The sequence below is a fragment of the Westerdykella ornata genome, assembly GCF_010094085.1.
Source record: "Westerdykella ornata strain CBS 379.55 unplaced genomic scaffold EI97scaffold_10, whole genome shotgun sequence".
Lineage (NCBI taxonomy): Eukaryota > Fungi > Ascomycota > Dothideomycetes > Pleosporales > Sporormiaceae > Westerdykella > Westerdykella ornata.
Window position 1 is genome coordinate 672700 of NW_022986860.1, and position 21376 is coordinate 694075.

Consider the following 21376-nt stretch of genomic DNA (forward strand, 5'->3'; position numbering starts at 1 on the left):
ACCTCCCCATTAGCCAGCAGGTTTACTTACCGCCGTGGGACGTCTTTACGATGTCTACGCCGCATTCATTCCAGCCTTCTACATTGAAACTGTGCCGCAATCCGACATATATCATCTTGTTGCCTCGAGGATGACGGCTGCTAATTATACATCCAGATGCAGTTGGAGCTCCTTTGGCGCCTATATGGCGGCCATGACGGGCTCCATGATGTTTAAGCGCTTGTATGTGTTCCGAATTGGTACCGGGCAAACCCTGATCCGACGTTTCGAAACAATCTGCTTCACTCGCATTCGACAGCGCACAGTTGAGCCTCCTTCTTCAGTTTAGCTCCAGCGCCTGTTCCTATGACATGAACCGTCGTTTAGCCGACCTCACCTAGGCGACAGTATACACATGGCAATCTTCGAGAAGACGCCGGGGGTATTTTTGGCGATTACGTTGGTCGTTTCACGCGCCACAGCTACGCCTCACAGATGTATCCAATCTTATCTACGCTTGTCGAAGAATGCCGGTGCAGATCAAGATCTGGGGAACCGTCATTCGTAGATTCACGCTGGAGGGTCCTGCTTCCGGTTGACTGTGCCTCACGAGCGCCTGCAACTTTAGAGTATCAGCTCGCTTACTTTTTTGTTTTGGCGGGCGGTATAGCACTTTTCACTTTTCTGTTTCTTCTCCTCCTTCGACAGCAGGCTTCCTCCTTGCAATCTTCCTGGCGAAGACAGTTTCTCTTCTTGCCAACTCGAACGCCGTGAGCCTCTCGGGCTCCTTTGATCTTGTACGGCTTCGTTTTGGTTTTCACTGCTCGATTTTCTCTTTCTCTTTGAAGATGTCTAAAAATAAGGCACTTCCCCCTTGGCCCCAATATCCTAATATCCCCATATATCTCGACACGCCGGATGGAAGAAGTGAACCAGTCTCTTTCAGAGGGTCCACCGGCGAGATATATCAAGCTCCGGAAATCAGCACAGCAGGACGGTCACCTCGATACATTGTGCTGGAATCGCCTCTTCGAACGCCGAGTACTTTGGAAGTACCTACTCCAATTCAACTAAGTCCTCAGTCACCGCAGCAGCCCCGTCGTCCTCCACTTCGATATTTCCTGGACAAGAAAGCACCGGCTCAGAGACGGAGTAAGCGTCATTCTCGCAGACCGTCTCCGAGGTACTTGGCACCGGAAGAGTTTCCCACCATCCATCGGAGGGATGAAGGCCTTTTTGGCCACGAGAGGAAGAGCAGTCTTGGCCTCGGTATCAGCGACATCTCCTCTGACACTACTCTAACGCCGGAGTCCCCAGTCACTGAAAGAGAAGAGCCCAACTTTGCACAACGTCTTGAGAAGAGAATCTGGCGATATAACACTTCCGGAAATGTTCTTAAGAGATGGCTCCTTGAGATCATCAGCTGGCTCATCAGCGCTATATGCATGGGTGCCATTGTGGGAGTTCTCATATACCTCAAAGATCAAAGGCTGCCTCGGTGGCCGTATGGGCTTACGCTGAATGCCTACATAGCGGTGGTGTCAAGAGTGGCCAGCGCGGCTCTCCTTTTGCCTACTACAGAAGCGCTGGGGCAGTTGAAATGGAGCTGGTTCCTCGGAGATTCGAAGCAAATGTGGGACTTCGAGATATTCGACAATGCCTCCAGAGGTCCATGGGGCGCCATTTTACTTCTTATTCGTACTAAGGGCAGGTATGGCAGGCTTCTGTACCAGTTGGCTACTCGCACAGAACTGACATTGGTGCTAGATCGTTGGCTGCACTCGGTGCACTTGTCATGTTGTTGTCCCTCGTCCTTGACCCGTTTTTTCAACAAGTCGTAGACTTTCCAGAGCGCTGGACTTTGGACGGTTGGAACAGTACCATTCCGACTGTCGTTAACTACAATCCGCCATTTGAGGCCCTTTCCTCTAATGGAAATAAGCTCGCCGATAAGGACCTAGATATCCAATTTGTGGCGGAAAAATTCCTGTTTGGAAACGGCACTCAACCAGTACCGTTCGGAAACGGTACCCGAGCAGAAATACCGCTCTCCTGCCCCACTAGCAACTGCACTTGGCCTCAGTACGAAACCCTCGCGCTGTGCAGCTCCTGTGTGGAGATCAAAGATATGCTTACATTTGCTTGCCTTAACAGCAGAATTGACTGGATCGCGAACTTGACCGGGGCTTCCACGGAAGATACGTATCCAAATGCTACCAGCTGTGGCTACTTTCTGAATGCAACGAGCGATCGGCCCGTCCTCATGTCTGGATACTTGCTAGAGGATGTGGACTCAGTGGCTGGTCGAGCGCCCGCAGGTCACGCCCTGATCGGACGTGCCCTGCCACTGGTTACTCACCCTGAAAAAAGACCAATATTTGGTGGATCTGTTAGATTCAAACATATCCGCAACACGATTTTGGATGTCCTGATCGCTGGTTCTGTGGATGCTGCTGGAGTTTATCGAAACGAGACCCCCTTATTTCAAGAATGTGTGCTATCATTCTGTGTCAAGACCTTGAAATCGTCTTACCATTGGGCAAGCTACAGGGAAGAAGTTGTAGCAACGTACTTGAATACTACTGAAGGGCCTTTTCCTTGGAGAACTAGGAAAAGACTCGGTGCCGATGGCGTCAACGGGACGGTGGTGTCCTACATCGAAAACATAACCATCCAAGCACCCTCCTCCAGAAATAACGGCCAGAATACCTTTTATGGACTATCAAATATGACGACAATCCGCACAGTTAGTCTGTTCCATGGCTCTTTCCCTTTCTTCACAACAGCGGACAATGCTACGACCAGACCAGTGACACGATTCAGAACTTTCCTGAAGGACGCGTTAACAGCGCAACTGGAATTTAATCCTTGGCTTCCTCCAAACAACGTTACGCAACACCTCAATCGGTTAGCCGCAGCTTTGACTGACGCCATTCGTTCCTCGGACAGCAAGGAAATGTTAGAGGGTATGACTTTCAGTACCGAGATTTACGTATCCGTCAGATGGGTTTGGTTAGTTTTGCCATTGGGACTCCTACTCATGAGCTTCATCTTCCTTCTGAGCACAATTATCAAGGCCTCAATCGAGAGTGAGAGGGTTGGAGTGTGGAAAACATCTGCAATCGCTACATTACTTTATGGACTCCCAGATGATTTGCAGCAAAAGATCAAGTCATCCGCAGTGAAGGGAACCCCAAGGACCAAAGCCAAAGAGCTCAGAGTCAAAAAGCTCTCAAAGGGATGGAGGGCTTCCGGCCTTTTCTCACCTCTTACACCAAAGGTCAGACAAGATCGCCCGCCGCCTGGCTGGATATGACGAGTTGTCAAAAATTCCAGACAAGAAAGAAAGTGTCGACAAACAAGTCCAATTTCCATCGCTTTGGCTGGAAAGGATAACACCGAATACGCCGGAAGTTGAACGAATCAAATGAGATATCAGATTGATAAACTGGATATATGGAAGACTTCGCGACTAGAAATTGTAATTGCCCGGAGCCTCACTGCTTCCCTCCATTTCAAGCAGGTTCCTTTTCTCATGCTTTGTATTCTCGAACGGTGTGGAAGTCAAGGAAAATCATCTGATGGATTCCTTTCTCTTTATCTCTGCTGGAGCACAGGGCCGGCCTTCTCAGCTCCCTTTGAATGCCACACCTAGCGAAATTCGACTCTATCAGCTCTGTACCATTTCCTGCTGATTGTCTATATCTTCGAAAGACGTTTCGTCAAAGTTGTCGTCGCTTTGTCGAGCGCCCTTATCACTGTCAGGCAAATACGAACCGGATCAGTAGTTGCACTCACAAGAGGTGTATCCACGGAACGGGCGTTCACGAGTTCCTGCTGGTTATCTATGTCTTCGAAAGACGTTTCGTCGAATCTGTCGTCGCTTTGTCGAGCGCCCTTTTTATACCTGTCAGGCAAGTACGAATCGGATCAGAAATCCACTCACAAGAGGTGTATCCACGGAACGAGCGTTCACCAATTCCTGTTGGTTATCTATGTCTTCGAAAGAGGCCTCATCGAAATGGTCGTCACTTTGTCGGGTTATCTACCTCCTGTGAGCAAAACACCAGAACCAGAGGCAAACAGTCCACTTACCAGACAGTAGTCCACTGAGCAGGCGATGTTGTGATCTCTAGGCGCCACACTATGCTCAGACTTCTGAACGGAAGGAATAGGCGCAGCGACAACGGAAAGGACAACGGATGTGGCGAAAAGGACGACACGACACAGCATTTTGGCGGTTCGATTGGGATTTTGGTCAGAATGTCGGACGCAGTTAAGGATGTGTCGACGGGTCTTGACTGGTATGGCGAGACTTTAAAGAAGTGGAGTGATCACTGTATTGTGACTCGCTTCAGTTGAAGTGCGATGAAGGCAGCGGCGTGGTGCTGCCTTTATGCTTTCAACGACACCCCGCAATCTTGTGTAATGCCTCGAAACACGACTCTCACCAATATTTTCTGTTGGCGCTTGCGGGATTCCTCTCAACAACCTTGCAATTGGGGTAGTTCTGTTATCAACCGGGCGGAGAAAGAGTTAATTGGAAGAAAAGAGATGGCATTAGACGGGAAGAACGAAAGCGGACACATGAAACCCAGTATCCAATAGTCTCGGAACACAAGGCGTCAGGGTCGGACTTTGTGGATGGCAAAATCCATGACGTCCAGGAATCATGCGGACACTGATCGCGGGTCGAAGCGCTTTCGAGCTTTGGACGCACCCTGAGTTGAAGATTATGATGGAGATATTGGACATGCGACCAAGGAGGCTTTCTGCTCTCATCATCTTCAAGATCCAATAGCGACCAATAGCAGGATTCGGGGTTGGTCTGTGGTCTTGGCAAGAGTTTCGGAGTAAAGGGAGGAGAGAAGCGATTGGTTGGCAGGGCACGTTTCAGAGTTCCCGTCGCGCCGTTATGCGACCCACCCGACGCCTTCACATCCTCGTCACAAGTCGCATGTACGCAATCTTCACGATGTCTACATTTGGGCGTAACGCTGGTGTCGCCTTTCGAAGCCGTTAAACCAAAGTCCGTTGTCCGGCGGCGTTCAACCGAATATCTACATGGACAACACCATTGCGGACTTTCGTTGCCGATATCGACCTCATGACCATGGCATCCAAGATCACGAAGCCATTCGCCTGTTTAGGCGCTTACTGCAAACCTCGCCGTCGCAGTGAAGTTTAAGTTTACCAGTAGTCGCAATCTGCTCTCCAACTTCTGGGATGCAGGACTGGTGTTCCTGGCATCTTAACCAACCTCCTCCCATGCATATACATCACCGCCCTGAAGGCCGAACCAAGCGCTGCGTTCAGGATTTGAGAAGTTCATGAAAGTGAGTTATATGAGGGAAGATATATACGACTTGAAACTTTGCTGAATGCTCTGCCTTGATGGTTGGCTTGGGTCTTTGAAGGTAACATAGTGAGAGAGTAGATATGTTCTCTATCCTCTTATTTTGACAAGTTCGCCCACCAATGATTCTTCTCGATACCTCCCACGAAACCTATGTCTTTTTCCATAAGATTGGGTCAGCAACCTCAATACACACTTTGACATTCTAGTCTTCCCCTGCCCGTGCGCATGTACTGGTTCATGCAGGTACGCAGGTGCTACGCCACCCCCAGTGTCCAGTGTGACGGTATGACACCATCTGGTGTCTGTAGCGAAGCCGCTGAGTTTGCCTTGGGCCTCAGTGATCGGTAAGACGTTGGAGCTACTCTTTCATGAGTGGCCTCTGCAATGGGTGGCATGTCGCAATGTCGGTCCACAGTCTCAAAACGCGAATGCAACTGCAAAGTGAAAGCTCACGAATGCATTCTTGCGACCTTTCGCGCATAATAACTAACAGACCGTATCTGCGACCAAGTCATCATCTGCATAGGGTCGTCACATTCGGTCACACTCCAAGGGCAAATGGCGTTCTTTTCAATGTTATCCTGCACTACTGACTGCCACAGCTCCGTGGCTTCGTTTGGTTCTGCTTGAACGAACCCCTATCACCAACGTGGCGGTGCGGCACAGCACACCTGAAACCGCAGATGATGCATTCACTGGCGAAAAAGGTCCACTCAATAGTACATCCAACGCATCTCGGCCTGATAGTGTCAAGAGAATGCATGATTCTGCAGAAGCTGCTGGTTCTTGCGGTGAGTCTCCTCCGCATCATGAGCGCCCTCCCTTTCTTTTCGGAATCATCACACCGCGTCTATATGAGCTGACATGCTACATGGCACGTACCCACGGCAGCTAATTTGTCTGCCGGACGAGCCACACTAACAACGGCGACTACGGGTACCCTAAACGCTTGTTTATTGGCTTTCATGATCGACACCAGCTCTCTCAGCCAATCACGGAAACTGGGTTGCCACGCCCTTTATCGCACGTGTATAATGTTGCACACGCTTTCAATCTCGCAGTCGGTTGAGTTCTTCGGAATTGTGGGGAAATAACGTGGCATCGAACGTACGACACGCGAGTGCTTCCGGGCACTATGTGCTCATCAGAGGTTGCACGAGAGAGGTCACCACTCAGACTATCATTCTGGAGTTGAGTTAGTTACGTGGAGCGCGTCAGCATGTATGTACTTCCACCCGCTACTTTTACAGGAGCATCCTGTTAGCGAGAACTACAACGGCCGGGACAACCTCCGATAAACAGAGATGCCCTAAGGAGCCTCGAGTGTCATCTGTTCTGGTGAAATTCTAACATATCTGAGTGAGTTTCTATCTACAGAATTGATGCATCGACCGGGGCGTTTATCAGACGGTCTGCTAATCTACTATGCGGCGTACGAGAGAGAATCTATGGAATTCGTCATCACCGTTCAAATTTCCCCTCCCCCAACTCGTCCCCTCACAGTCTCCCCAACTACCGAATGGAGAGTTCTATAGGCCCGGCTAATGTTCCCAATATCTTCTTATGGCGCTGACCGCCCGACGAAGCATTTATCCAGTCCAGTTTTGCGTACTGTACAGCTTCCGCCGGCCAAGAACAGGGCTGCACCCCGCTGCCGACCTCGCGCATGGTCCCAAAAATCATCAAGGTTAATCAAGGTGGAGCACGTGCAACTTGGCACCATATCCTTCAACCTATCACCACTATTGCAATTACAACTCTCATTTGCTGGTACTAGGTAGGATTCGTTTGTTTGCAAAAAAACTATGGGGCAGCCTGGCACAGAGAAGGAAATGGCAGGTCGAAGGACCCGTTTGTCCAGATCGCTGCCCCTACTCCTTGCACGAGCCGCCGAGGATCCACAGGGTGAGGGAGATATAATAGAGTACCAGATCCCTTCACATCTCACACGGTTGTTGTGAGTCGTTGTTCACTTGATACACCGCAGTCACGATGGTTCAGTTCACTCAGGCTGTTGCGGCCGCTCTTCTGGCTACGGGAGTCGTCGCCCACCCCGGAGGCAATACCAACAAGGATATTCTGAGGAGGCAGGCCCATCTTGACCACCCCGAGAGACGCAGTGTTCAATCATGCAAGAGGGACCTCGTGGAAAGCGGATGGGTCCGCGAGCAGCACATGAGACGCGAAGCTCGCCTTCATGAACTCCGTGTAGCGGCAGGATTCGCGAAGCCTCACGAGCTGGTGCGCCGCGATCCCGCAGAGGTCGAGGAGGAGTACGGCATCCAGGCGGCGTGCACTCTCGACCCTGAGGCTACTGAGGGCCCTTACTGTAAGCAAACATGGCTGGAATGTGCGATCCACGCTGACTGTGCATAGGGGTTAGCGGCGAACTGATCCGTCAGGATGTCCTTACTGGTGAGAAGGGAGCCATCACTCACCTGGATATCAACCTGGTCGATACCACCACGTGCAAGCCCGTCACCGACGCCTATGTCGAGCTTTGGGGAGCCAACTCCACTGTAAGTTTGGCCTTCCTCACGTAATATAAGTAACTGACTCTTCAGGGCGTCTACACCGGTGTCCAGGCCAGGGGCAACGGTGATGGAAGCAAGAGCGCTGTCACCACGAACGCCCTGCGCGGCATCCAGCCAACCGGCTCCAACGGAACTGCTACGTTCATCACCATACTCCCCGGTCACTACGTCGGCAGAACCAACCATCTCCACAGTATGTCTCCGCGCTAAACGCTCTGCTCCTCAGTTCTAACAGAAAATGATAGCCATCATCCACCACGGCGCCAAGGTCCTCCCCAACAACACCATCCAGGGCGGCACCATCTCCCACGTCGGCCAATTCTACATTGACCAGAACTTCCTCGCTCAGGTCGAAGCCACCGCCCCCTACAACACCAACAAGCAAGCCATCACCACCAACGCCCGCGACCCGCTCTTCAACATGGGCAAGCAGGGCGGCGACGACCCCGTGCTCAAGATCTCCCTCATCGGCAAGACCATCGCTGATGGCTTGTACGCTACCATCGACGTTGGCGTCAACCCCAAGGCCAGGCAGAACCCTCAGCCCGTCAACTTCTGGACCGAGAAGGGCGGCATCCCGGTTCCTAACTCTCCCTGGACTGGATATCCCGATACCTGCAGGTACTGCGGTTTCGGCGGTGGCCGTCCCCCGACGAAGAGGGAGGCTGAGGCTGAGGTCCTCGATGCTGAGTAAACGCGCATTGTCACGCTGCGGAGCCTCAAATTGTGACGAGGAAGGGGGGTTTGAGATGCTATATAGCAAAATCAATCTATATATAGCAGACCTCGATCGGATCTTGACTTCGGCATGTATATAGCTAGCATGTTATGTCCTTATATATGGCATCACCAATTGAGTGGAAGACTCTACTTGCCATATGTGCCGAGGATACTTGCCTTGGACATATGGGACGTTCGTTCAGTAGTATTGTGAGATCCGAGGAACTATACCTCGACAGCGGCCGAGTGAAGTCATCAGCAAGTTTTCCGTTCCCGTAGGTTCACCAAGTGGAGTACAGTAACTACGCCCCTACGGCAATGATCACCCTTTTGTGCCCCAGCGCAACGCGTGTTTGCCATGCCTAGTACTTTCAAGTACCTCCCCGTCTTGCCACGCGACAAATTTCCGGCTCAATTGGCGTCGCCAAAGCCAAACGGAAAAAATTGTACGTCCTGTTTCGGGTGATATGCGATTAACCCCGCAATCAGGGTCCATCGTGGCATGTAATTCCTCCGCGACTATTTCCCCGTTACCCCGGATCATTCTGGCGCTATTCCTGATGTGGCACCTGAATAGTGGAGGGCATGAACCTCTCCAGGAACGAAGGAAAACATTCATATAAATTGTGTTCCCAGACTTGAAAAAAATGCGCCAGCCCGAAAAAAAGGTCTCACTGCGTCGAAGGAGCTCTCAGGCCATCGGCTTCCAAGATGAGGGCGATAACCTGGCTCCTCGGACTCCTGCCATTGGCAACGGCGATACCGCAACAATCCGCACCGTCAACTTTCTCCCAACGAGTGGTATTTACTCCTCCTTCGACCTATACCGACCCGCGAGTACTATATGCGCGGACGGCGCAGCTTCCCAACGGCGACCTCCTGGCGACGTGGGAGAACTACAGTCCCGAGCCTCCACCAGTGTACTTCCCCATCTACCGCTCTTCGGACAACGGCTATACCTGGAAAGAGATATCGCGCGTCCAAGACAAAGGCTACGGCTGGGGCCTCCGCTATCAGCCTTTCCTTTATGTCCTGCCCGAAGCATTCGCCGAATGGCCTGCAGGCACCGTTCTCCTCTCCGGCAGCTCGATCCCCACAGACCTCAGCAAGACGCAAATCGACCTCTACGCCTCTCTCGACCAGGGTGTTACCTGGAAGTTCGTATCCCACATCGCGGCCGGCGGTGTCGCTAAGCCTACGAATGGCCTCACGCCAGTGTGGGAACCGTTTCTCATGCTTTACCAAAAAACGTTGATATGCTATTACTCGGACCAGCGCGCCAATACCACACATGGCCAGAAGATGGTACATCAAACTACGCGCGATGGCAAAACGTGGGGTCCCGTCGTCGACGATGTTGCGTACCCGAAGTATACGGACCGTCCGGGTATGCCCACGGTTGCCGCTTTGCCTAACGGCAAGTTCATCATGGCGTATGAATATGGCGGTGGACCTGCTATCTCCGGAAGCTACCAGTTCCCGGTGTACTACAAGATTGTGTCTGATCCGGAGAAATTCGGACCTGCGACAGGAATTTCTCTCAAAGCGACGGATGGTACGATCCCGAATGGTTCGCCGTATATTGTATGGAGCTCGGTCGGTGGGAAGAATGGCACGCTCATCGTGTCTTGCGGAACGACGGGCGAGATCTTCGTCAATAAAGGGTTGGGAGAAGGTGCCTGGAGGAAGGTCAGTACGCCGGAGGGGACGAGTTATACGCGGCATTTGAGGGTTTTGAAGGATGAGACCAAGCTGCTCATCATGGGGGGTGGAAAACTGCCCCCTAGCACCACGAACAAGGTGACGGTAACGGTCATGGATATTTCGAAGCTGTAATTGTGACGGGCCTGTAGTTTGATCATGTAGCGCACCGAATAGATTTGTCGTGATTTCCTGACCAAACCCTATCAATGTAGGCGAAGTCTTGCCTCACTGTGAGGAATCGCCTCGGTGACGGAAACGGAATTAAGCCAAAGACCGCAGAATAAAGCTTGGAAAAAGAAAATCTGATCTCGACCCATCCAATGGCTGTTGAAAGGAAAGTAAGACTTCGGAATGATTTTGAGACAAGACCTCAAGTCTGCAGCATGGCACCATAGGGGTTTTCTACCATGACGCTGTTCGAGGATTGGTTTGGCTGGCGAGGCCGTACTTGCGTTGCTGAATGAGGCATCCTCATACGCTCATGGTAGCTCTAAATGCGGGTTAGCTTCAGGCGTATGGCAGCTCGTAATCGTGAACTGCAACAATCCGAAGCGATAAGTATCGTAACCACAAGAGAGCTCAACTGGTAATTATTGTATTGGCATTGTGTTGCACTCATTGAAGCCGCGGACCTTTGTCGGGATGCGTGCGATTGACATCGAGGACAATATGGAAAGCAGTACTTCGCGTCCTCATGATTCCGCAAAAGGGGGGAAGCCAGGTATGCGCAGAGAATGAAGCATTGAACTCCAGATCCAAATGGAAGAGGATATGGCTTCTTTGATCGACATACGAGTGATGAAATTGTCAGAGCTCACTTTCCTGCTCACTCGCTTCGCAGAAAGCCTCATTTTTTCCTAAGGTGATGAGCTGAACGCCTCTCTCAATGCTGATCCGCCACTGTCTCTCTTGACGCTTGACATCCAGGTCCGCAGAGTCTTGCCATTATGACATGAGCAAGGGTTCTGTTCTTTTGATGAGAAGATGACCCAGTTTTGTAACTCTGCATCCCATGCAGCCAGAGAGTCCGCTAAGGCTGATGGAGTAAATCATGTCAGATGAAAGAAGAGCGAGGCACTCTTGCTTACCGACATGTAGGGACCGCGCTCGCACTAAGACCCTCGATGCACAGGTACCCATTGGGCTGAGACTCGAGAGGGGAACCTTGAGGCTCGGGAGCTAAACCCTGCATAACCTCAACCCAAAGGAGTGACTTTGGATGGACGATTTGGGAGCCGGTCACAAGATATTCGATAAGTCCGAAGACGAGCGTGGCTGGGGAGGACGTGGTGATCGTCGCTGTTCCAGGAATCAGTGCAGATCGACGGCGTTGCGTTGTGCCAAGTTCTAGCCAGATCTTTCACCCTGGGCATTGTGGCCCTCACATGATGCCCGCGCGGTTCCCTGGAGCTCAGACGGACAGTATAGAAAAGAGAGAGATTTGCAAGTTGCATCTGTGGCAAAATGTCCATTATATATCCCTTATAGCATATGTTGTGAACGGTTGTCGACGTGTTCGCTGAGCTGGCATTGCCACTTAGATGCATCGGATGGGTCAAGGCGATGCTTACCGGAGATATTTGTGTGCAGGGAGCAAATCTGTTAGGTTGTGCTGGAGAAGGTGATGGTGAATAGGGCGAAGTTGGTGGTCCTTAGTTCGGCTATTGCAGCCCAATGGGATCGTTCAAGTTGGGCAGGGCGAAGAGTGAGGCTTGCGGCATCAACGCGTCCAAGGAATGGGAAGAGCCCAACTTGACCACAACGACCCATTGTCGCGCTTAGGCACACGTTCCAGCGAACCTGCAAGTAAGTCCGTATGCTACCATTTTCCACTGCATTCCCCCTTCGGTCGCAAACTGTATTTAACGAGGCAAGAACCCCGTGGAAACAATTCCTCAGGAGCTGGTTGGGAACAACGCTTATTCTCTCAAAGAATTATGGCCACGGTGAATTCGTACTTTGTTCCAGGCTTTGGAATCTCCCGAGCGGTGATTCAGAGCGAGATATGTTACCACTGTGGACCTGGCTCGATAGTAAGACCATACACACATCAGGCAAGTAATTATCTGTTGCAACGATGTATCGTCTTGTAACTTGACTGACAAGCGTGCAGGGGAGGGATGGGTTTCTGGTCACCACTTCGGGGCCTCCTTTGACGAAGGTATTATGGAAACCGACCGGTGTACGAGCCAGAGCTGAACCGAACAGGCGCAAATTGAAGATTTGAAAGCGTCCTCAAAGGAATACGAAGAGAACAAATCGCGCAGGGCCAACGAAGCGGAGGTGTTCGTTAACCAACCCGTCCCGGTAAACTACAGGCGAAGAAGTGGTTGATTCACAAGAGTCCGGATTCTGTATTGTTTGCGCGTGGTTAGCGGTGGGGTTTTGTGGCGTTCTGGAACTTCTGTTCGAGTCTCTCTGTCGTCGAATTGCTATTGCCGATCGTTGAAGTTGCGAAACAGAAGCTCCGTCGACTGGTCTGCCAAAGGAATGTCGGCCGACAGGCGGAACATGGGGTTTGGTCGGCGGCATACCATTTTCTGCATCTGAATTGATGAAAGAGCTGTTGCTCTTGGTGGAAAACTGTTAAACGGAGTTCGCATTCGAAATGCTTCCGCATTCCTTCAGGTCATTGTAACTTGGAAGTCGAGATTTCTTTTGCAAACTTGACGAAGATCCCTCCGATTTCCCGTCTTATTGTATCTCTTTTAGTAGATTCTGTATGATACTCTAGTGTTGCGAATGGAGAGGATGCGCAGAGCACACCATGTGCATTCACATCTTTGACGCACTGAACTGTCGAGTTCAGGTTGATGAGCACTTCTATTAGCCATTGGTTGGCAAGAGCGAACAGACATTTGGGTGAATGTGCCTGTTCAAATTTGAGGTGGGTGTCGATATTTGATTGACAAATGTGTTGCCACGCTGTTGAATAGAGTCAAGTGTCGGATGAAGAATGGGAAGACAAGGCGAAGAGCTGTGGTAGTCTAGGAGAAGGTGGTGTCAAACTGTCGAGGTGCAGAATCCGTTCGAGCCCAGGATGCAACGACCTCGGGATGCGCCATTCTAGCTTAGTCAGCTAAGAACGTGACATTCACAGTGCAGTTCTCTACGGCCTGTATGACCGCATTCTTTGAAAAGAGAACCGCAAAGTTATGTTTCGAAGTGTGATATGTAAAAACACAACTCGTCATCTCTCACCTGTCATCTTTTTGATTTGGCGATACATGTCACGTGACTGCTCCTTCACCAGTCCACGTAGGATTATGGATCGACATAGTTGGCGGGCAAATAGTACCGTGAGATTAGGACAAAAGGCGATTGATTCTGGAAGAGGGCTTGATATCGAAGTACTTTTTATCGAAAGAAGGGTTCATACCCCGCTTTGGAGAATGTGGGGTCTTTTCTGGGGAGCAGTTTGTGGGGAGGAACTGAACGGGACAAGGGCTGGACATAATTAGTGAGGATCTGGGTAATGATGCAAATGTTGTCGAGGTTACAGTTTTCTTGAACTCACGATCATCGACCACTCACCACTTTTCGTTCAGAACAAGCTCTCAAGGCGCCTGACAGTGAACATAGGTGATATTGCAACATGTCAAACCAAGAGAAGACGGTCGCATTTATTGGTATAGTTTGTTCAGATCGCATTTTACCAGAAATAGTTTAATAACACCGTCTAGGCCTAGGCGTGATGGGCTACCCTATGGCACTCAATCTGCGCAAAGGTCTCGACTCATCTTATACACTGCTGATATGCGACGTCGTGGAGGATGCGCTGGCGCGCTTCATTCGAGATGCTGAAGGCCACGGGCCTGTAGAAGTGATACGCAATGGCTTCCAAGCATCGTCGAAAGCTGTAAGTGCGGGTATCAACTCCGAGGGTGACACTCAATACTAAATGTTATCACAGGACATTGTAATCACAATGCTCCCGGACTCCAACGCGGTGAAGAAGGTTTACCTTGATCCATTGGAGGGTATCATCGCAGGGGCTGTAGACGATCTGAGCAAATCAGCAGCCCGACAAAAGATCATCATGGAATGCGGAACCATCGAAACAGCCACCATTCTTGAGGTCGCCAGAGCGACTGAAGCCTCTGCAGCTCATTCAAACCTGCACTTTGTTGATGCGCCAGTGTCTGGCGGACCGATGGGTGCTCAAGACGGGACACTTACCTTCATGGTGGGTCTGAAGAGTGCTACGGTCTTTCCTACGGTGAAGCAAATCCTCTCCCATATGGGCAAGCAGGACAGCATCTTCTTATGCGGAAATGTTGGCGCTGGAACCGCCTTCAAGATCATCAACAACTATCTCTCCGCTATAACATCTCTGGCAGCCTCTGAGGCATTCAACATCGGAGCGAAGATGGGTTTGGACCTCAAGTTGCTCACCGATGTGATCAACGTCTCTGGCGGGCAGTGTTGGGTCACGAGCAAGAGCAACCCGGTGCCCGGAGTCCAGCCCAATGTCCCCAGTTCTCGAGGATATGAAGGGGGCTTCCGGATTGAATTGTGCGCCAAGGTCTTGCAAATGGGTAGCGATTTGGCATCAATGGTCGGTGCAAGAACGATCCTAGATAAGCCGACGTTGGAGGCATTCGAGGAGGCGAAGAATGATGAGCGATACAAGGGGAAGGATGCGCGGGTAGTGTACAAGTGGTTGAACGAGAGTGAGCGAAGATGAAGGTGATAGACCCGGGTGTGTATAGATGGTGCTCTTAACATAGGGTTCCATTCACTTACTCCTCCCATTGATGTAGGCACATCCATCGCATGTCGTCGTGAATGATGCCGTTTGGAGTAGGAGACTATTCGGGGATAAGGGTCGCCGAAACTTAGGCTAAACCGCTTGAGGCAGTTACTATTCTATTCCTGGGCAAAGATAAGCGGGGCTGACTACGACGACCGAGGCTCATCATGACGGCGCGTGAAGACCAAAGGACGCTTGGAGGAGTTCCACATAGCTCCAGACACCTCCAAACCAATCCGGCCCCTATATTTGACATTGCCGCACCCTCACAGCTGCCCGTTGGTTTTCATTTTACCGTCAAAATGGTGCAGCTTCCGGCTTTTGAGCACACGCCGATTGAGACCATTGAGAGCACCGTCAATGGCATCCGCGCAAGCTTTCTTTCGCACAAAACGCGGCCGCTGGAGTACCGGATTCAGCAGCTGCGCAAGCTCTATTGGGGGTACGACTGACTTGGTCTACTACCGGCCGTTGTACTGACGGATGGTTTAGAATGCGCGACAACCGAGAGCTCATCATCGAGGCTTGTAAAAAGGATATCGGAAAGTCCACCTACGAGACCTACCTGTCCGAGTACGGCTGGTGCGTAAACGACATCGTCTTCATGCAGAAGAACCTCAAGCGTTTCGCAAAGGACGAGAAGCCAGAAGATATGAATTTCCAGAACAAGCTCTTTGGGCCCAGGATTAGAAAGGATCCTTTGGGCACTGTGCTTATCATTGGGTATGTCTACTGGGTCAGACTACAGAAGCTGTGAGAGACGCTGACTTCGCTTGCTAGAGCCTACAATTTCCCCATCCAGCTGTCGCTAGGTCCTCTCATTGGTGCCATCTCGGCTGGCTGCACCGCCGTCCTCAAGCCCTCCGAACAAGCCCCACATGCCGCAGCTGTACTCGAGAAGATCGTTAAGGAGTCGCTCGACCCTTCAAGTTACACCGTCATCCAGGGGGCGATCCCAGAGACGACTGCTTTGTTGGACCAGAAATGGGACAAGGTCTTCTATACTGGTTCTGCAAACGTTGGCACCATCATTGCGAAGAAGGCTGCGGAGACGCTCACACCCGTCACTTTGGAGCTCGGCGGACGCAATCCCGCTATCGTTACCAAACATGCCGACCCACGTCTGGCGGCGAGGAGACTGTTGTGGGCCAAAACGTTGAATGCCGGCCAGGTCTGCGTGTCACAGAACTTCACATTGATCGATCGCGAGCTGCTCCCTGCCTTTATCAAGGAGCTGAAGAATGCGTTCCAGGAATTCTATCCCGATGGCGTGCAAAAGTCGCCTGATTATGCCCGTATTGTGAATCAGAGGCAATTCCAGCGTTTGAAGAAGATGGTCGAGGATTCCAAGGGCAAGATCCTGATTGGCGGCACCATGGATGAGAGCGACCTCTTCATTGAGCCCACAGTCATTCAGGTCGATAGTTTGGATGACAGCACCGTCAAGGACGAGAGTTTCGGCCCGCTGATGCCTATCCTTCCCGTCACCGACTTGGACGAGGCGATCAAGATTGCAAACCAGGTCCACGATACCCCTCTGGGTGTCTACTCATTCGGTACTAAGGCAGAAATGGAGAAAGGTACTTATCTGCTCATAGGTAACTTTCATATGGAACTGACGTTATCATGTAGTGCTTTCCCAAACCCGCTCCGGCGGTGCTTCATGTAATGATGGCTTCTACCACGCCTCCATTCCCACACTGGAGTTCGGTGGAGTCGGAACTTCCGGCGCTGGTGCTTATCGTGGCAAAGCTTCCTTCGACTGCTTCACGCATCGCCGTCCGGTCACCACGACTCCGGGCTGGATAGAGGGTCTGCTCTCTATCAGATACCCGCCGTATACGGCAAAAAAGCAGAAGCGGTACGAGAACATGGCCGAGATCAAGCCGAACTTTGACCGCCAGGGCAGAACCATTGGCTGGTTGCAATGGGCTTTGGGACTGGTGGGAATCAAAAGCTTCGCCGCCGTGATCAGTAAGTGACTGTCTCCTTTCGTATTCCTCTGGAACAAGATACCCACAATGCACTGCATTTTTATCTTTATACGGCATGATCAATCCCATTCGGAGAATACTCCTGTTAACATAAACCTCGTCCTGTCACTATTTTGCATTTCGGTTTACAATTTACACTGCTTCATTCTTCACATGTCATATCTACCTGGCTATCTCACTAACAAGCAATAGTCGCTATCGGCATCCGGATGTACCTCCAGCGTCGATCAAAGCTCTAAATCAAAATGGGAATATCACTCAGTCTCTTTGTGTAAATGGAACAGTACATTCCGTAACTGAGGCAATTCAACATGATAGGTCTCACTACTATCATTTGCTACAACTTACACCTCCTACACTCGCGAACGTGAACCAAGTGTCCGTCTAGAGGACCATACGACGACTCACCGCCGTTCCTTCCATACATATTCTAGAAGCTCGCCGTTACTGCCCTTGTAGAAATATCGACCGTACCTCTTCATCTCCTTCAATGTCCGACGTCCTCCCTCTTCCCGCACATCTATCCTACCTCCTGCCTCCCAGATCTTCTCCCTCTCTGCCCTTTCCTGAATCTCCTCCCTGTCCTTCCGCTCCAGTTCTTCCCGCATCTGCCTCTCGCGAACTTCTCGCTTCCATCTCTTCTCCGCTCCCTCCCTAACCTTCTTCTCCCGCATCTCCTCCCTCAATCGCTTCCCAACTTCCTCCCTCAGCCTCTTCTCCTCCTCATTTCTCACCCTCGCCTCCCTCTCCTCCCTCCTCTTCCTCACCTCCGCCTCAAAGGCCCTCGTCCTGAAACCGCGTAGGTACACTTCCATCTCCGACTCCCTCGCCCCGTGCCTCTTCGTTCCCAAGTTCTTCAATCCCTCCTCCTCCTGCTTCCGCTCCAGCGTAGTCCTCGCTGCGGCAGCAACTCTTTCATCCTTCTCAAGCTTTACTCGCTCCTCTTCCGCTTTCCGCCTGCTAAATAAGTACTCTTCCCAGCTTTCATAAAGCTCGGACCTCCCTTTCGATCCGATGCCAGCATATGAATCAGTTGCGTTCTGGCCTTGAGCCCGGGTGCGCCTACGGCTACGCGGCTGCAGTAAGGAAGGGTAGGACGTTGAGAATGAGAGGTCCGTCAACTCATCCGCATGTCTAAACAGTGAAGAAGGCGTCCCAGGATGATAATAAGGAAGTGGAGGGGTTGGAATTGGTGCAGGGTCCTTCCTGCGCGGTTTAAAAGTACCTGTAGGATGGAAAGGAGGGACGAGGGCAGTCAGTGAGGAGTCTGGAGATGGGCTGCGGAGGAAGCTGTGGTACGGTGGTGGAGGCGGAGAGTGAGCAGACGGGCTTGCGCGACGGCGGTAGGAATAGCGCGAGTAGTAGCGCTGGGAGGTGTCGTGGTCGTTGTGCGCGGGTGACATTGTTGTGATTGAGATCGCCGTCTGATTTGCGTGGTCCAATGTAGGCTTCTTCGCGATACACAAGAGGTTTATGGTGGGTTTTAATCCGTAGCGGTGGGCGTTTGCGCCTTGCTGCTTGCGGGTTTGCTAGAGACGTCATGAGCGGCTTGTGAAGGGTTTTTTCGCTGTGTTTCACGATGCTGGGTGGAGTGGGAGAAGGTCGGCGAACTGACAAGCAGTGTGTTTGAAAGCGTGCGGAGTGGAGGGAGGAAGGGCACTGAGACTGGAGGACGCAAGAAAGCTCAAGAATCAAGCGCTAAGCAGTGTTGCGATCTGATCGGTTTGCGACCGTCGCTTTCAACATGTCCGTCCCTCAATTGCCTCATGATTACGTTGCAAGAGTATAACCACCTCAAGTAGAATCGGGATTTCCAGAATCCTGCAGGTCAAACTCATGTATGCGTGAGCTCGTTTCCATCCCGGTTCAACTCACTTTCCAAAACCTCCAAGCCAACGTCCAGCGTACTGGTGCTCAACAGAGTCGCCAACTCCAACACCTCCATGATCTCCTCGGCCGTCCCACCATACGTCAATACATTCTTCATATGCATTTTCAAACCCGGTTGATACAGATGTGTGGCCGCTGCATCAAAGGCACAGTATATGAGCTCCTTAACCTAATTCAATTCGTCAGCCTTGCAGCCCTCAAAACCACTTCTCAAAGACATCTTCAAAGGAAACCCATACCTTCGGCTCCAACACACCCTTCCTCACCTCCCCACCCTCCTCCCCCTCCGCCTCCGCATCCTCTTCCCACGGCACCCCGCTAAACTCCGTATACGCCTCAAAGAACTCGGGGCTCAGTCTCAAGAAATCCTCCCAGAACCCATGCCAATACCCCCTCTTCCTTTCAAACTCCTCTTTCAGCCTCCATTGCTCTTCGCTCATCCCGTCCATCCCGCTGGGAACGTCGTGTCCTTCTTCCCGTAGCACTTCGCACAGGAGCGGCACGCCGATGTTGCATGCGTGAATGCCCAGCGTGGATGTCAAACACAGGACCTCTACGATTTCGGCCTTCGTGGCGCCGTGGGATAGGGCGGCGCGGGTGTGGCGCTGGATATGCGGGACGTGTAGGTGTGTTGAAGAGGCGGAAACAGCGAGGGAGATGAGACTTTGGATTTTGGGGGCAAGGTGGGATTTGCGCTTCGGGACAGAGGTGAGGCGCATGGTTGCGGCGAACATTGGGGGTGAGAATCGGAGGAGACGGGACCATGAGGGATCAAAGGCCGAGGGTCCAAGTTCTTTGTCGAATTCCTGTTTCAGGCGGTTTTGCTCTGCGGTGAAGGACATGATGCGATGCGGTAGAGGATGCGGTTCCATAAACTGTTCTCCCTAACCTAAGTACGGAATGAGCGAGGTCTAATTCTCGGTCGAAGTTTGAGGACAAACACGTATATATCTCTCGATACTAGCAATATGATTGTGGCACTAATGTCATGAACTGGACGGTCTCTCTCTTCGTACATGTGCTGTTGAATCTGATGGTGAGGGTCGCTTCTGATTGGTGGATGGGAGGCCCCACATTCTCCAACAATAAACGGTATCGAAGTTGGGGTAAAGCGGAGGGTCGGAGGTTGGAGAAGCTTCCCCGAGAGCCTGACTGGGGTTACTTGCATTCCTCGACTCGCAGGTACTTCTCGAAAAACAGAATGCGAACATCACCGAAGAAGAAACCGGGGCTGGCTCGATTAACCGTGCAGTGTCCGTCAACTCGATGATGAAAAGGGAGTAGATTGGAACCTTGGAATAGATAGAAAGTTAATGGTTATCGTCCCCCTAGGAAGCGGCTACTATTAGCGGGATCATTCTCCCACTCAACATCATGGGAGAATATGATCTCCACGCCATCCTTCTCAAGCCGTCTTATCCGCTCGATTGTCGCTTCAGCAGCAGCTCTGTCTGCATGTATGCAACAGACATTTCCATGAACATCGTGCCATTCGCCAATCTCCTTCTCTCCAGTTAATAGTCTCCTGTCGTGACATGCATCTCCGCCCAAGTAGATCCTGCCATTAGGGGTGTGACCCAGCAGATTGATATGTCCAGGCAAGTGACCTGGCGCATCAACTATGTACACTGAACCGTCATTGAATAGATCCAAAGTACGCGGGAGGCTACCAAGGGGTTTCCAATCTTGACTGAAATTCGGCAATCCCCCAAGCTCGGGAGGAGGGGATTTATTTGTCGTTGTAACATGTGCTGGGCCTGCTAGTTCGATTGTCCGTCCAACGGGAAGCAGGTCCTTTTCAAATGTCGAGTGCCCCCCTCGCAGCGAGGAACAGTTGCCGTTTAGGACATCAATCGATCCATGCCCGACCACGAATGTTGATGTGGGAAAGTCGAGTGGCTCTCCGATATGATCCCAATGCACCTATGCATCGGTGTCAACGATCGCAGGGACTTAGAAGGGAAACCGGGTACGAACATGGGAGTAAATAATATAGTCAATGTCATCAGGCGTGAGGCCGCCTTTGGCCAGACTCGCCACAACGTCTGGTTCCGTTGTCAGAGGCTGCCGTGTCTCGATGTGTTTCTGAATAGGCGCAACATATCGATTTATGTCTCGCCGGAGGCCCAGGTCAAACAGAATCCTTGTTGCCCGGCCAGTGTTGGGATCGGTATGGACAAGGAGGAAGGCAAGGGAAGGCACTGTTTTGCGAGCATCTTTGGAGACAGGATGGACAAATTGATATTCCGGTAGAGTAAAGTGCCCACAAGAAAGAGCGTATACGGATACCATCTTATGGAAGGAGACCGCCGTTATGAAATGCATTCACAATGATCGACACCATTGGTTGAGGTCGAACTCTGCCATAATGTAGTCGTGCAGCTTGGTATTCAATGATCTGCATTGGTATTGTTGGGGAAGGACATCAATCTGACGCATTGGG

The 21376-nt window shown here is 51.4% G+C and overlaps 9 protein-coding genes across 9 annotated transcripts; 6 read left to right on the plus strand and 3 right to left on the minus strand.

Moving 5' to 3' along the window:
• The first annotated feature begins 578 nt into the window (after positions 1 to 578).
• On the plus strand, positions 579 to 3458 carry EI97DRAFT_44792 (uncharacterized protein). The gene is made up of 2 exons (XM_033800129.1): positions 579 to 1690; positions 1747 to 3458. Exons 1-2 carry the CDS (start codon positions 828 to 830, stop codon positions 3293 to 3295), a joined length of 2412 nt encoding a protein of 803 aa, XP_033654122.1. The 5' UTR covers positions 579 to 827; the 3' UTR covers positions 3296 to 3458.
• Positions 3459 to 3472: 14 nt separating this feature from the next.
• EI97DRAFT_44678 (uncharacterized protein) lies at positions 3473 to 4375 on the minus strand. Its single transcript, XM_033800055.1, has 4 exons — positions 4075 to 4375; positions 3926 to 4024; positions 3778 to 3876; positions 3473 to 3730 (listed from the first exon to the last, which is right to left on the minus strand). Exons 1-4 carry the CDS (start codon positions 4210 to 4212, stop codon positions 3650 to 3652), a joined length of 417 nt encoding a protein of 138 aa, XP_033654123.1. The 5' UTR covers positions 4213 to 4375; the 3' UTR covers positions 3473 to 3649.
• Positions 4376 to 7330: 2955 nt separating this feature from the next.
• EI97DRAFT_344412 (aromatic compound dioxygenase) lies at positions 7331 to 8536 on the plus strand (the record flags this gene model as incomplete). The annotated part of the gene is made up of 4 exons (XM_033794764.1): positions 7331 to 7667; positions 7715 to 7857; positions 7903 to 8065; positions 8118 to 8536. Coding segments are annotated over 4 exons (1062 nt in total), but the record flags the coding sequence as incomplete, so codon positions are not given.
• Positions 8537 to 9303: 767 nt separating this feature from the next.
• On the plus strand, positions 9304 to 10428 carry EI97DRAFT_418623 (glycoside hydrolase family 93 protein; the record flags this gene model as incomplete). Its single annotated transcript, XM_033796960.1, has 1 exon — positions 9304 to 10428. The coding sequence occupies one exon, from the start codon at positions 9304 to 9306 to the stop codon at positions 10426 to 10428; it is 1125 nt and encodes a 374-aa protein (XP_033654125.1).
• A 1805-nt stretch (positions 10429 to 12233) lies between these two features.
• EI97DRAFT_450369 (uncharacterized protein) lies at positions 12234 to 12630 on the plus strand (the record flags this gene model as incomplete). Its single annotated transcript, XM_033800280.1, has 3 exons — positions 12234 to 12350; positions 12410 to 12457; positions 12505 to 12630. The coding sequence occupies 3 exons, from the start codon at positions 12234 to 12236 to the stop codon at positions 12628 to 12630; spliced, it is 291 nt and encodes a 96-aa protein (XP_033654126.1).
• Positions 12631 to 13722: 1092 nt separating this feature from the next.
• On the plus strand, positions 13723 to 14983 carry EI97DRAFT_467254 (3-hydroxyisobutyrate dehydrogenase-like protein; the record flags this gene model as incomplete). Its single annotated transcript, XM_033801587.1, has 3 exons — positions 13723 to 13925; positions 13980 to 14155; positions 14210 to 14983. The coding sequence occupies exons 1-3, from the start codon at positions 13892 to 13894 to the stop codon at positions 14981 to 14983; spliced, it is 984 nt and encodes a 327-aa protein (XP_033654127.1). The 5' UTR covers positions 13723 to 13891.
• A 248-nt stretch (positions 14984 to 15231) lies between these two features.
• EI97DRAFT_418630 (aldehyde dehydrogenase) lies at positions 15232 to 17498 on the plus strand. Its single transcript, XM_033796961.1, has 5 exons — positions 15232 to 15491; positions 15542 to 15772; positions 15830 to 16629; positions 16682 to 17023; positions 17236 to 17498. Exons 1-5 carry the CDS (start codon positions 15352 to 15354, stop codon positions 17280 to 17282), a joined length of 1560 nt encoding a protein of 519 aa, XP_033654128.1. The 5' UTR covers positions 15232 to 15351; the 3' UTR covers positions 17283 to 17498.
• Positions 17280 to 18664, minus strand: EI97DRAFT_45094 (uncharacterized protein). Its single transcript, XM_033800314.1, has one exon. The coding sequence runs from the start codon at positions 18444 to 18446 to the stop codon at positions 17448 to 17450; it is 999 nt and encodes a 332-aa protein (XP_033654129.1). The 5' UTR covers positions 18447 to 18664; the 3' UTR covers positions 17280 to 17447.
• On the minus strand, positions 18527 to 21225 carry EI97DRAFT_450372 (Metallo-hydrolase/oxidoreductase; the record flags this gene model as incomplete). Its single annotated transcript, XM_033800281.1, has 5 exons — positions 18527 to 18708; positions 18919 to 19102; positions 19173 to 19759; positions 20277 to 20856; positions 20911 to 21225. The coding sequence occupies 5 exons, from the start codon at positions 21223 to 21225 to the stop codon at positions 18527 to 18529; spliced, it is 1848 nt and encodes a 615-aa protein (XP_033654130.1).
• Between the last annotated feature and the right edge of the window lie 151 nt (positions 21226 to 21376).

Excerpts from the sequence above, each read along its gene's own strand:
- EI97DRAFT_44792 (XM_033800129.1), top strand. The coding sequence starts at position 828 with ATGTCTAAAAATAAGGCACTTCCCCCTTGGCCCCAATATCCTAATATC. Across the intron at positions 1,691-1,746 it reads CTTATTCGTACTAAGGGCAG|ATCGTTGGCTGCACTCGGTG; the intron begins GTATGGCAGGCT and ends CATTGGTGCTAG.
- EI97DRAFT_44678 (XM_033800055.1), bottom strand. The coding sequence starts at position 4,212 with ATGCTGTGTCGTGTCGTCCTTTTCGCCACATCCGTTGTCCTTTCCGTT. Across the intron at positions 4,025-4,074 it reads GCTCAGTGGACTACTGTCTG|ATAACCCGACAAAGTGACGA; the intron begins GTAAGTGGACTG and ends CACAGGAGGTAG. Across the intron at positions 3,877-3,925 it reads GTTCCGTGGATACACCTCTT|GGCGCTCGACAAAGCGACGA; the intron begins GTGAGTGGATTT and ends AGGTATAAAAAG.
- EI97DRAFT_418630 (XM_033796961.1), top strand. The coding sequence starts at position 15,352 with ATGGTGCAGCTTCCGGCTTTTGAGCACACGCCGATTGAGACCATTGAG. Across the intron at positions 15,773-15,829 it reads GGCACTGTGCTTATCATTGG|AGCCTACAATTTCCCCATCC; the intron begins GTATGTCTACTG and ends TTCGCTTGCTAG. Across the intron at positions 16,630-16,681 it reads TAAGGCAGAAATGGAGAAAG|TGCTTTCCCAAACCCGCTCC; the intron begins GTACTTATCTGC and ends GTTATCATGTAG.
- EI97DRAFT_45094 (XM_033800314.1), bottom strand. The coding sequence starts at position 18,446 with ATGTCACCCGCGCACAACGACCACGACACCTCCCAGCGCTACTACTCG.